The following is a 14543-nucleotide window of genomic DNA, read 5'->3' on the forward strand; positions in this document are numbered from 1 at the left end:
TTAAGGAGATAAGTCATGTTGCTGATGCTGCTAAATAAGTGGCTAAAAACTGCTTGAAAACTATTACAGCATCTATTTAAGATAACTAATTACCAGTTAGCTAGTGGTCTACTAGTAGATGCTGGTCTGACCCAGTAGTTCACTTGTCAGCTACATGTTTTGCAGCATGTAAAGGTTTGTTCCCCGGAATCTTTATGAAATGGTAGGAAATAATTCCGTTGGCTGCAAGCTCAATAATGCAGGTTACACGTTGTCTCCCACTCCAGAGAGCCCAGGATTGAACTCAGGTTCTGAGCAGAGTCTTCGCTGCAGTACTGCAGTTTACCCACTGCACCACAAAGAAAACCCAGTCTTTGTGGCCCTGGCTAAGCCACACAGTCCCAGACCACCTCTTGAAGAAGGAAATGTCTATGGCGTCACTCTTAAGAAAATGTATAATGTGTTCTAGTTGTGGGGGGAAAAAAGAAATGTGTCCCTGCTTTAATCATGTACCGATTGCTTTTTTAAAAAAAAACCTAGAAAGTGAAAAAGCAAGATGTAAAAGTTCCTATCCATATACTGCTGCAATGGGAAAACTCTTGCTCCTTGTATGCTGGCTTTGTGGAGTCATCACAGCTTGCAGAAAGCGAAGGCTCGGGTTTTGTTTTCTGTGGCAAAATGCACTTCTGTTCCTGGACTGTTATCTGGAAAACAATCCAGATCATATTTAGCAGTGGGATGCAGCCAGTTTTGGTCCTCTGGACTTTGCCATGTCTCCTCTTCTTGGCATCTCCTTGTTTCCATGCGTTATGTCCTCTCCTCCGTCTCGTTGCACTTTGCCTCCCACCCACCCCCGGTGATTTAATTCCCCTTAATGAATTCCAGCTCCCAGCGACATCAAAGCCCCAAATGCATTCCTGTTGAGAGAATATAAAGGAAGCTTCTCCCCCAACACTCCCTCTCTGCCAAATTCAGAGTTGGGGATGGGGGGGCAGGGGAGGTAACCAGGCTGTCTTCCAACCATTTGCGCCGGCTCCAGCCATGGAACGCCTCCGATGCAGAGGAGTTGGGGGTGGCTATAAGGTGCTTTGATCCGTGGATGGGAAGGCAGCTCTGTGCTCCTTCTGGAGGGGGTAGTGGTATTAGGAATTAGACTTGCCATCTGTGCCTCATTTGGAAGCCATGTAGCGAACACCCTGTGGGAGAGGCGAGCTGTCTCTATTAAGAAAGCTCGGGTTTTTTTAATGGCCGGGAGTGTAATATGGCAGAATCACTAGGATGGTTCAAGACCCATGCAAGGATTTGTTGTGTATGCAGACAAGAAAACTTATTTTGAGCAGGAGGTTCTGAAGTCAACACATATCAAAACAACAACAAAAAAACATTATCCCCTTTCTTAGACTCCAGGAGAAACCAGTTGTTTATTTTTACTGTGGGTTTTTTTCCCTCTGTAACGTCCTGTGGTGATTACACCAGAACTATAATAATGAGAACTAGGGAACCTCATTATTAAAACGTCAAAAAGGGCAAGATACTCTGCCAAATCCCCATTTGGAAAAGTGGACGATATGTGGATTAAAATAAAGGTTTGCAGAAGTCGGCTTATGAGACTGGCCTGTGGGATCAGCTGTTGTCTGAGACAAAGCACTCCTCCATTCACCCAGTTGTGAAGGTGCTTAGTACCTAAATCCTACTCACCAGCTTTGGTGCATGGCAGACAGCCTTCGGAGCACCCCTGCCCGCTCCCGGCAGAGAAAGACCCTGCAGTAATAACAAAGTCAACCACTAACAGTAAATGAATGGGCTGTTTTTAAACGACACCCCAAATATGCGCCCAGAGGCAGTTGCTTCACTTCACCCAGTGGTCCGACTGGTTCTACCAATCTGTTATTGTTTTGGGAACATCTTGTTACTTGTCGTTAAGGAGCTTCCCTGTTATCCCGTCATCTCGACTCCTTCCCCCCCCCCCCGAAGATGTTAATTATTAGAGGAGAGTGCCTGATTATAAGGCCTTATTGATCGATTGCTTTAAGTAAGTATAAAGGTTAAGGTAGTTGCCACTCAGCTGACGGCTTAGGGATCTTTTGTTCTCTGACAAGCCTCTTAACTCTCTGTTTTCTAGGTCCCACCCATTTTCTCCCGGCCAAACCAATGGTGAAAGTTCTCCTGAGATGATGTCCATAAGGTTTCAGCAGGTGAGCACACTCCTGCTTCTGTATATATAATTTCCTCCTGAAATGGCAGGCTTGAAGTAAATGGGGCCACAGCTACATTTTATATGTGGCTAGTTGCCTAGGTTCAGTTTTTCAGCTGGAAAAACAGTCAAATCAACTATCAAGCTTGAGATGCATCGTGAGAAACATTAAAATGAGATGGCAATATAAAACAATGCTGCAGATAAACATCAGAAAGTAGCACTTTAATATTATAATGCTAAATAGCATAGCTCATACTGGATCATTTAGTGGTTGAAGTCTCTGCCTGCAGAGGATTTGGGAGTTCGATTCTCCACTGTGTTTCCATGACAGGGGCTGGACTGGATGATCCACAGGGTCCCTTCCAGTTCTGCAGATCTAAAGTTATAGAGTTGAGGACTTCGACATTATTAGTGGGGGCAGGAAGGTAGTGCTGTCCCATAGAGGCCCATTGCTAAATGTCACAAGAGTTGCTTTAGTACAGCTGTTCTTACAGATCTGGTAACATTTGAAAGGCCCCGTTATGTAGGCAGACTTCGGGAAGTGGTTACCGCGTATGATGCCAGCAACGCCTGGCCCAGGGGATTTGCAACATCAGCCTGGGCAGAAGCCACGTTGCTGGTCCTACCCACAAGAATTGCTTCGTTCCAAACATTACCCACACTGCATGGGAAGAAGTTTGTTTGAGTAGGACTGACCCTATCATTATGAGGAGACAAACCTTCTCAGACACCAGGTTTTTGGAATATGCTTAGAAATTAAGAAACATGGACTGGTACAATGGGGGTGGGTGATGTCACTTTGATTTTCTGCCGCCAGTCTCTGATGGCTTTCGCTGCCTCTGTGCATTTCATTGCTGATTCTGTTCCTGTCGCCTTCTCCTGTAGGGTGCTGTGAGAACCAGAGATGACGGCCAGAACTCGGTAAGATCCTCCTTCTCCAGCCCGGCTTCCATGAGTCCACGGCCCAGCAGTCCTTACTCTCCCCCACCTCCGGGGTATCGGTCTGGCAGCCCTTACAGCCCACAGAGGACCAACCCACTCAACGAGGGCAGAGGAGAGTTCGTGATGAATAGCCGCAGGTATCTACTCTGGTGGCTCAGAAACAGAGTTTGGAAAATTGCTTTTAAAAAGTTACTAGTTACTTTTATAGGACTACATATCCCAGCTCTATTGTTAGAGTTTTGATTGTTAGAAAATCTTGCTATTTCCCAAATTTAACCAATACAGTTACCCATTTAGTTACTTTCAAAAAAGTATTCTTTTGTCTGCCTATGATACAAAACATATTGTTCCTTGTTGCAGAGGTTTGAATTTCTGCTTAAATTCCTTTTTCATACACAGTAGAACTAAAGAGACTCACAGAGCTGAATAGCTACAGGTTCCCCCAGACAGTCCACCCCTTTTCTCATTAACTGGCACTTAAAAGTCTAAGTAACTCACTCTGAAACATTTGTAGGAGAAGGAATAAAAACTTTTCATTACTTAAAGTTGTGAACAGATCATGCTGCTGATCAAATGGACGGGACGTCTGACAGACTAAAGAGAAGAGAAGGAATGCTAAGCTGAGAGAGAGAGAGAGGGTTATCTTTGAATTCAGCAGTGGGAAGGAAGAATTGGTTAGTACTGGCTAGTTTGACAGTCACCCCTGCCCAGGAAAGTCTCTCCCCCCCCCCGCCCGGTTACTGAAACCACAAGCAGCATGCAACTGAAATTCCAGTTATCCTTTCAGTGGATGCAACAGAGCTTGAGGTGGCAACGCAAAGCACAAAAGCTCCTGGAAAACTGAGAACAACATCTTCTTCTAACCACTGTTCAATACTGTTAATTTGGCTGGAATTCTTTCACCTAATTTTACCCCAGTTCCTCTGATAGGGGCCTGCCACATTTCTGGATAACCTCCAGCCAAAAAATGATACCTTGTGTTTCAAACTAAGGCAAGTGAGGATGAAGGAAAGAGTTCTGTGTGGCTGGAAGGAGTTCAGGAAGGACACTCCATTCAATGCTGGGAAGGGCAGAATTTGAAACCTACCTCCCTGAACCGATCCTGCAGCCCCATTTTGAAGCTTTTGACAAAGAGATCTGGCATGAATCTCTAGCCAGGATTTTTGGACTTATGGTGTCTTTTCTGCATCATCCATGCCCAGCGGTGAAGACATTACAGGTGGAAAGCTAGAGCTCCTCCCCCAACTAATAAAGGTATATAAAGGTGGCCTAATAAAGGTATCACATCATCCTCACCTTGCCTATGAGTTGCCCATCTTTATGTCCCTCTCCCTCTGCTGGGGAGGTAGTCTCGGCTTGCTCTCCTCCGCAATGCCTATCATAAAACTCAGCTTACTTCTGCATCTTGTTCCTTAACCAGCTATTAATCTGTGAGAGGACTTCTCCTCTTGTTCAGTGATTTTTAAATGTATTCAGAAGCAGAACCTGCTTCACACTGATTGACTGTGTCAAATGCTTTGGGGGTGTCCCCCCCACCTCAAATGTTTTTGGGATCACCCTCTTGGTGGGTTGTGTTGATTCCCTCAAAAGAATCTAGAAGGTTTTCAAGGCTGAGTTGTTCTTCACAGAAATCATGGGTTTCTCCCCTTCCACATGCTGCATAATTCTAGCCTTTAGTAATTCTTTATACCAATTTTTCCTGATATAAACACTAGGCTAGCACATCTGTAATTTTGGAGATCTCTTGCCAGTCTGGTCCCTGCATCTGTTTTAAAATATCAGTGTACGGTAGTCAGTTCTCTAGTTCTGCTCAGAAAGCTGATTTTAGTAATGAATTGTGTGTTTTTTTCCCCCAACAAAACTTTTTCTTTAAATCTGAGCTCATCAAGGACTATTGGATAGATGCTGTTCAGACCAGCTGTCTTTTCAATTGTCACCTCTATTTGATTTATTTCTTGAGATGTGTTCCTCTAAAAATGGTTCAGTTATAACTATTTGTATAATGTCTAAGGCTGTTAAGATGAACACCAAGAATTATTTCAGCTTATCTGCAGTTTCTCTGTCTTCCTCCTGGTTATTGGGTGCTGTATATACAGTATGTTGATATAAACAAAATATTCCTTTACATCTTAGTTGACAAACACTGTAACTCTTTCCTAGCAGATTTCCTTTATTCTGATAAACCTAAAGACATTTGTGTTAGTTTCAAAGTCCGCCAAGAATGTGCTAATATTTCAAATTCTTTCCTTGTTTGTTTTATTTTTAACATGCATTTCTTCTGCCAGAGTTTGTGCTCTTTCTTCTTATCCTCATTTGGAGAAAATGTCCAGTGATATGTTGTTTCTGCCTTTCCTAATCTGTATGAGCTTCTGTTGTAAAGTTGTTTCAAGTAATCCCCAGATGTTTTGAAAGAATTTGGTCTTCCTCACTCTCCCATTTATGGGGCCCCAAGAAGTCTGAGGAGACTTCAGGGCAAGGAACAAAAAAATCACTCTCCCTTTTATGTTCCTTTCAACTGACCTCTTAATATTTGAGACAGTAACCTGGGCAGATCCTTGCACGAGAGTAGATCAGTCTGGGGCAGTTGTGCAAGTTATGTCCACCAGACTGGAGTGTGCAATGCTCCATGTAAGCTGGTGAGGTCTGTTTGCTTCTGAGATAACCTTCTGTTTGGGATCTGAAGGCAAAGTGGATCCTGTTTGGGCCTCCCTCTCAGTGGGCTTCTGAGAATCTAAGGACCATGTTTGCTTTTTCAGTGATCTCAAGTGAACCACATCCTCCCCACCATTACCCCAATCCAAGTGGATCAGGAGCATGAGACAGTGGTGCCTCGCTAGACAGTTACTCCGCATGACAGGTTTTTTTTTGCTAGACATTGACTTTTTGTGATTGCTATAGCAATTCGCAAAACAGTGATTCCTACGGGGGAATTTCGCTGGACAATGTTTGGTCTCTGCTTCGCAAACCGATTTTCACTAGATGACGATTTTGACAGCTCCCTCCACACTCACAAAACAGGTGTTCCCAGGACCTAAACTTCTCAAGACAGCTATTTAAACAGCTGATTGGCAGTTCGCAAAGCGGCTTTCCTATGGCCGATCTTCGCTAGACAACGACGATTCTTCCCCATTGGAACGCATTAAACAGGTTTCAATGCATTCCAATGGAGAAATGCTTTTTGCTAGATGATGATTTCGCTAAATAGCAATTTCAGTGGAACGGATTATCATTGTCTAGCAAGGCACCACTGTATGTTATTCAAAGGCTGTTTTGCCCCAGGAACTTTTTCAGACTGTCCTTAGGAACACAAAGTGTTGTGCTGTTGGCTGCAGAAACATCCCTATAAAGGGCAGATGGATCTCCATGTGTCTTCTGTTTTCATTCCAGCTTCCAGTCTCTGGGCAGTTCAATGGGAATGTCTGGTGAGCAGTCCCCACCACTCCAGCGTTCAAGTAGCAGACAGGTAAAGATTTCAAAGAGACAAAACTGCTTGTGGTCGTCATGTAGAAGATGACAGCTATCTAGTGCCCTCCGAGTCTGAGCGTTCTCTGTGTGTGTGTGTGTGTGGGGCAAATGGCCCAAATGTGGCAAGGTTTCCTGTCCCATAGTGCATTCAGTGTGAAGGGTCGCAATGGGGAGAGAACAGAAGCAGCCTGGAGAAAACAGGTAAGAAGGGATATTATGAGCAAATGCTATTAAAGAAACATATTCCATAAGCTGATCTCCTGTCCCTTCGTGAGTCATACAGGAATAACTTTCCCATCATCAAATACCTTTATTTGAAAAGCATGATCCAGTGGCGTGGGATGACTTGCCTTGTTTCACGTAGGAATTTTGACAGTGGAAGAAAAAAGCAAGTAGCAAGACCACATCATCTTTTTGATGGATGCCCCTCCCCCCATTTTCCAACCTCTCTTAAATCTTGTACTTGTCAACAGGCGTGAAGTGACGTCTGAGCAAAGCATGGCAGTCTTGCTGTTTCGAACGACAGCTTTGCAGAATCTCCCAGAAGGACCTGCAAACATAACTGTGCTGTCTCCCAGTTGACTAATTTAAAAAAAATGCATATCCTAAATGCATACTGAGCTACGCTTCTGTTCGAATAGAGAGGCCGTCTTTTCCTTGAAAGGATGCATTGGCTGCAGATACAAAATTGACTTCTCTTCTAGTTGGGACGCCGAATATGTCTACTTTGCCCCTGCCGCCGCCCTCCGGCTGTCCCGCAGGCTTTCTTGCTATGATCGCCGCGCTGTTTCCCACAGGTCCTTGCAGAGAGCTGCACACCTGGCTAGAGATGTTTGTTTGTTCTTACCTGTGTTTCCAGGTAACAGCTGGAAACCCGTTTAGGGAGGTGCCACATGCTGCTTTTGGACACAAGAGACAAGGTGTTGACAGGTTGGGCAGCCTTTCAAAAGCCTTGCTTGTGTTTCGTTCCTCCTGGGATCTATTAAATCTTCTATTCAAAGCGGCCTCTCCTCTATGCTTCAGCCAGAGGGAACGATTTGTTCTATTAACTGTGGTAGAGCCTAGACTGAATTCGGCAGTCCTGAGGCAGCTTTGCAGCGGGGCTCAGGGGATCTGTAGCTATTCAACAGTGCCTCTTCTTGCTATGTTAGCAGCTGCCTGGGTGGACTGTAGGTCTTAAAACCACATTGTGCTGTGGTTCCTCCCCCCCCCCCCCCGCACGCCTCTTTCAACATGACCTGTCACTCTGTTAAAGGCTGAGTCATAGGATCCTCTTGCTGTTTCCTAGGCTGGGTTCTTGTTAGAGTGTATGGTTCTTTCCAAAGGAATGAAGCCTCTTTTTCAGTCAGCAGAGCTTGAAATTGTTAGGTCGCTATTTTTGTTTTGTTTTGGTGATGCTGGGATGCGATCTGAAGTTTATGCAGGTGTAACTGGGCATATGAGAGCATGCTGGGTCTGAGATGCCGCTTCCAGTGCAGAAACAGGTTGAGCCCAATAGAATCTCTGTAGTATTAAAGAAAGCAGTCTTCTGGTCTGAGACGGTGTTCTTTTTTTTTTTTAAATGGATTGTTGTGCTCTATTCCTTTTAAATGTGTTTTTAATATTGATTTTATTTACCATTTTAGTATACTTGTTTAATTCTTTTTTAAAAATACTTCCTCTTTTTAGCTTTTTTTTTTTTTTTAAAGGCAACTTGTTCTGCTTATATATTACCCCATAGTGCTTAAAACACTCTCAGGGCAGTTTACAATTTAATTATGCATACATTGTGCCCGCCCCTGGGTACTCATTTTTACCAACCTTGGAAGGATTGAAAGACTGAGTCAACCTTGAGCTGGTTACCTGAATCCAGTGCAGTTGAACCAGGCCATGAGCAGAGTCTTGACTGCAGGACTGCAGTTTAACCACTATGCCATAAGGCTCTTTTAAAATATTGTCTTTTTAATGATGTAAGCCACCTTGGGTCCTTTTAAGGAGAAAGGTGGGGCCAAAATATTTCAAACACACAAACAAGACTAACAAAGAGTCTTGTGACACTTTGGTTTATTTGGCAAAAGTTTTCCTGGACTGTAGCCTACTTCTTCAGAGGCAAGTGTTCTCTAAGTCCTGAAAGCCTGAAGTCATTAGTTTTTATGGCACTACAAAACACTTCGCTGGTGTCTTGCAACATACAGTATCCTAACTGACTACTCACAAGGGTGTTTATGATAGCACTAAGAACTTGAAAATGTCCTGGCAGCATTCTGCTTTGGAATGCTTAGAAATCCAAGGTCCTTGGTGGTCATGCTGTATAAGACATCCTCCTTCAGAAGGGTTCACTGTATTTTATCCATGTAATTCTATCCCCCCATCCCTCTTCATCTTAGACAAATATTTTCTCTCCTCTGCACCCTTGTTTTCTTGTAAATACCAATGTCAATCCCTGCTAGGTTGGGTGGGAAACGGGAGGTCTAGAACAATTACGAATTGTGCTGTGAAATAAAGCATGCACATTAACTCCACCGAGAGAGTTTTGTCCAATTTGGAAAATTTGAATTGCAAAATTTTACTTTTGTCCTAGCTGCTTATGGGTTGACTTAATAGCCTGCCCTGTCCTGAAGGCTTTGGGTGGGTGTCGAAAGTAAAAATAGCACTGCGTCCTATTTAGGAAAAACCACACTAAAGGATAAATATTTCCCAGATTAATCCTGAGCTATGAAGGCCAGTCCAGACAGGTTATGGCTGTGTTGAGGCTGGACTTTGACAAGTCCTCAAGTTGGAAACAAGTTCACACCAGCAGTGAAGGCAGCTAGCTCTTCATCATCTTTGCTGCCAGTGCCTCATGATGGTGTTGGAGTTAAAATCCAGATAGGGTTGAGAGCTGGGTTGCAGAGTGACTAAAAAACGAAGCTATAAATTGTGATGTTCCCCAGATGAAATCTCACATCATCGTGACCTCACTTGGTGACCTTAGGATATCCCAGGATATGGCTATGCAGCAGGAACAATGTAAAATGGATCCAGTGTGAAGTCACATCTGGCAAGCTGGGTTTCCCTGGGTTCATTTATGACACGGGAGTCATCAGAGATTGGGGAAAGAATCAGTCTTCTGTGCAGCCTGTTAACAGTTTGAATCCTATCCACCTGACACGTGACCCCTGGGTCTGCTCAGTTTCCCCTTTTCCCTTCCTGTTCCATTTCTTTCTTTTCTTCTAATGGATGGCTGTCCCAGCACGAGGACAGCAAGGTGACTAAAGAGAGAAAGAAAAAGGCAAGAATCGGGAGAGAGACAGGAGGAAATTTTCACTTCAGCCTTGTTTCCAGCTTCTTAATGTAGCTTTGCTCTGCTCTGGCTACCCAGATTTTCAGGAAGCATGCCTATTTTTTTATTTATATATAAGATATATATTTTATGCCGTCCATCTGACTGAAGTCTACTCTGGACAGCTATAACAGACCTAATTTAAAACTTCCTTCTCTCTCTCTCTCTCTCTCTCTCTGCCTTGCTCTTTTTATCTTTGATCACCTTGCTGACTCAGTGCTAGATTAGTAAGCCTTTAAAAGAGAAGGAGGAAGAAGGAACAGGAAGGGGAGATGAAAGGAGACCCAGGCACCACAGGTACTGAGGAGAGGATTCAAAAGGCAGTCCTGCCTCTCTCACTGCTGGTGGAGCTGGCTTAGAACGGCTCTAAATACAACAGCTATAAACCCCTCCACCTTGGCTGAAGCAATCACACTGCTTGAACTGTTGGAAAAGTATTTGATTCGAAAAAAGTAGAAGCCCCATTGCCGGAGGGGAAAAACTACTGATGTGTATGTAAGGAACTCTGGGCTTATTTGGATTTACACTTTTCCCTTGAATTGCATGGGTTTGAACAACATGGTTTTGGTTATACATGGATTTTTTAAAATACACATATAAATTAATATTCCAGTAAATAAACATTCCAATAAATACTGTACCCTTGGCTACCCAAAACCTCATGAATTCAAAACTGAAGGCGTCAAAGTAGTGTACTTTCCCGAAACACATCACAAGAATTATACGTGGATTTTGAACTGCATGGGGGTCCTGCACTCCTGACCCCAGTGTTTTTGAAGGGAGAAGTGTCCTTTTACATCATGTAGTTGATGGAAAATAATACAAATCAGACTATCCCAATCCTGGAGCATTTCATGTATTATTCTTAGGTGTATCCACCCACACCCTCGGCCTCAGTTCCCAACCCTTAGTCTGCAAAAAGAGAGATAGCGAGATAGAGACAGATAGTGATATTGGTCATGATAATAATAGTGACTATATCGTTCTGCATGTTTAATTCTAGAATGTGTGTCTGATCCCAGGGTGTTCTCCCCTGTCTTTGCTGAGTCGGCTGCGTTGGAACCTTTCTGGCCCTTTCAAGTGGGCTTTGTAGCCAGTTTCCCTAGAGAAACCTGTTTCTCTCCTCCTATGGTCTTTGAGCGTCTTGCCTCCGTGCCCCTCCTGTGTCCTGGCATCTCCTCCTCCTGTTGCTCTTGGGCTGGGTGCCGTGTTGTTTGTTTGCTTATTTTGGCTCCAGGGCCTGACCTCTCTCTGGTTTTGCTCTGTTCTGGGGCTGTTTTTCAAGCCCAAATTGGGAAGGGAGGTTTGGCCCCAGAAGGCAGGGCTCGCCAGCTGGCACCTGGCTCGCCCCAGCCCCACAGCCCCTTGGCTCCTCTGCTGCATTTTTCTTTCCTTTCTAACATTTATTTGCTTTAGTGCTGCTTGGCCCCTGGCTTGGCCCCCTCCCTCCCAAGTGGCTGCATCAGTACTGAAGGCTGAGAATGGAGTGCGGGAGGGTGGTGTGAGCAGGATCCTGGGCCCGGTTGGTCCTCACTTATCTTATTTCCCCAGAAAAATTCCTTAGCCCTGAAGTTCTTGGCTAAGGTAAGAAGAGAACAGCAATTGACCTTGGAGAGGACCACTTCTGATGGAAGCCCCAAGGGGAGAAAAAAAGAGAACTTTCTCCAGACTCTTAACCTCTGTTCCTTTTCCCTTCTTAGGGTCCAGAGCCAGAGAGAAGTCCAGGGATGGGCACAATTATCTGGGGCTTGCATATTAATATATGTGAGGATACTCCTGTAGTAGCCTATTTAGGAGTTCCATAACCAGGGTATGAAGGCTGTAGCCATCCCACATGGTTGCCTACCAGCAGCTGACCTTCAGTGGTAGGCTGCTTCTGGATAAGGATGCTCCATTTAGTTGTTGTATGGAATTGACATCGGTAGTCCTCCTCACCCTTATCCTCCTGCCTCCGTGAATTTGTGTCATTCCAAATTATGCATTTATTAATCTGCTTTACCTCCACTGGTTGACCAGAATATCTTACAGAAGTGAAGCCCATGGGAGCAAAAATCAATATAAGACCCTATCCTATTTTCGGGGAAACATGGTAGATGGAAGCTTTATTTTTATTCTGTTTCAGACTAATTGAACAAAATACGGTAACTTTATTAGGGCTGGCAATCAACCCGTCTCTTCCTTATCTGATCAATAAAGCTGTCATCTTCTCTGCAGTCCGTACTGATGTCAGTAAACTTGATGTTCTGCATTATTTCTGCCCACAGGTTTTCGGGGAATTTGCTTGGGGGTAGTGAGGAGTCCGGAAGCCAATATCTGTGAATCCAAAATTGGCAACCTTGAACACCACAAGGCTTTTGTGCTGGAGGGTGTGTATGTGTTTGGCAGGTTTTCAGACTGCAGAGTACTGGCAAACGGAGCCGTTTAGAAAAACCCATGGAATCACATGAAAGGTTCGGTGGGATCTCTATGTGGATTTCATTTCCCCTGAGATTTGGCTGCATGCTCCTGCAAGATGGGTGGGCGCTCTCAAATCAGACCTTGCTTGGTTAGGTCCAGCAAGGGGATTTCCTTCAAGCTGGCAAACATAAAAGGGGAAATAGCCCTCCAATTTTTCTTTGTTTCTCTGGTAGTGAGGAGAATGAGTCTCATATACAAATGCTGATTAGTGTTTTTCTCTCTCTAGCCCCTTGCTTTCTGCTGCTCCCAGAAACATTTGCTTCTGCTTAAGAAGGGGTTGCTCCTTTCTTCCACTTCCAAGGCTTTTAAATAGGAGCAGATGCATTGAAGAAGGGGACTTTTATTATTATTATTATTGAGCTAGTAATTCTGTGACTTCAAAAATAACAGGATTCTTGAGGATAGAAAAAGGAAGATAAAAGGCAAAGAGGAAAGGGGGGCAGCGAGAGCAGCTCCAGGATTCTGGAATGGTAGAATGGGGTCTGCTACATTTCCAATGGGGTGTCTTTCGCTCTTCCTTCTCCATATGTCACTGGGTTTTCCTGGGATAATCTCTTTCTCTCTTCAGTGTGTGTTCTTTGGTCTTCAAGACTCATAGAAGACAAGTCTTCACTTCTACATACTTCTTCTACTCCAGACTTGCCTACATGCTAGGAATGGTGTGGAGAGAGGTATCCTATTAGGGTTGATGTCATCCCTGAGCATTCCTGGGCAGCTGCTGGGTCTTTGGTCACGATGTGTCCCCATCACTGTCCTTGGACTTTCTGTGCCTGGGAACAATTTGTCAACCATTCACTGTTTTAATTACCTACAGAGTCCTGGACATTGAAATCCCGGTGCTTAGAACAAGTGGTTGACGCGATGCTTTCCCACCAGTCAAAAAATAAATGCAACATTGTGTAAGGCTACTGAAGTCTGCCCTGCAGTTTGATGAGTTAAAATGTAAGGATTTTGTCTTCCAGTGTTATTGCAGGGGTGGGGGAAAGAAAACTAGAACTAGTCCGTGACTCCTGTTGTTGATTTCGGCTTCCTTCCACTGGCAACCTCGATGCTCTGTCACTCCTGATGGGCATGGGTGCAAGCAAGAGTCCCCACTGACGCTTGGCCCAAACTGCTCTTCTTCCAGTTCAGTTGTGTCGCTTTCCCTTTGAGTAGAGGAAAAGGTTCCTCCTCAAGCCTTTGGGTGACCTCTTGTGCTCAGTGTATGTACTGCTACACTTTCCTGCAGTCAGCGCATGAACTAAACTAAAACAACCAGATGTGCATTAAGAAATGGCTTTTGAAAAATATGTCACCCCACTCTTGGGCTGTCAAATGCATCCACCCAAAGGCTTAAGGGCACACACTGACCATTGAAACCCAAAGATGAGTTTGAACACAGGAATGTGCAAACATGAATGTACATCCTTTCTACTTCCCCACCCACAACTCCAGTTTCAGGAAATGAGTTCAGAGTAGGGTCAATCTGTTTAACTTTAGCCCCATTCAAGAGACAGTCTGCACTTGACTCCGCCAGTGTATTCCCAGGGCCACGTTGTTTCCTCGTCTTCTCTTTGCTCAGCTGTAATGTTTTGTGCGACTACCAAGGAGATCCTTCTAGTTGAATAAAATGTATGTTGTGCGAATGCATGGGGAGGGCTGTTCATTATTTTGTGCTGCATGATGGAGGGGTGGGGGACTCTTTGCCCTTCAAATAGTTTTTAATTTATTGTTGTTTTTTCTCTTTTGCTCATATTATTTTGTTTTGTGTAAACAGCCCAGAATAGTGCACAGCGCTAATGGAGTGATATACAAACCAAACTAAACCAAATGGAATCAATCAATAAAATTTGCAAATTATGCAGTATAAACAAAAATGTCTTTAATTTTGGTTGGTTGGTTTATTTGTTTATTTACTTACTTACTTATTTAACTTATATGCCGCCCACTCTACCCAAAGGTCTCTGGGCAGCTTACAACAACTAAAATTCAATTAAAATACAATAAAAGATAAAATGATTAGGTTCTACTCTCCATGAGACAGGTTTTGTTTTTAAAAAAATGGAGTGTTGTGCCTTGTTGTTTCGAATATGTTTTTGGTTTTGATTTTGTTTGCTGTTTTAGTGTGGTATCTTTAAAAAATATTTGTGTATCTATTGTTTTTAGCTTTTAAATGTTGTCTTTTAATGATGTGATCTGCCCTGGATCCTTTTTTAAGGAGAA

The 14543-nt window shown here is 43.8% G+C and overlaps 1 protein-coding gene across 2 annotated transcripts in view; it reads left to right on the top strand.

Annotated features, from left to right (window-relative positions):
- The window catches only part of PDLIM2 (PDZ and LIM domain 2), a 52587-nt gene that overhangs the window by 26939 nt on the left and 11105 nt on the right, over positions 1-14543 (top strand). For both annotated transcript variants that reach the window (XM_020780318.3, XM_020780319.3), the window contains 3 exons: positions 2102-2174; positions 3062-3255; positions 6506-6581. In XM_020780318.3, coding sequence (XP_020635977.3) covers positions 2102-2174; positions 3062-3255; positions 6506-6581 — 343 coding nt within the window. The remainder of the gene's footprint in view (positions 1-2101; positions 2175-3061; positions 3256-6505; positions 6582-14543) is intronic.

The sequence above is a fragment of the Pogona vitticeps genome, chromosome 8, assembly GCF_051106095.1.
Source record: "Pogona vitticeps strain Pit_001003342236 chromosome 8, PviZW2.1, whole genome shotgun sequence".
NCBI classification, from domain to species: domain Eukaryota; kingdom Metazoa; phylum Chordata; class Lepidosauria; order Squamata; family Agamidae; genus Pogona; species Pogona vitticeps.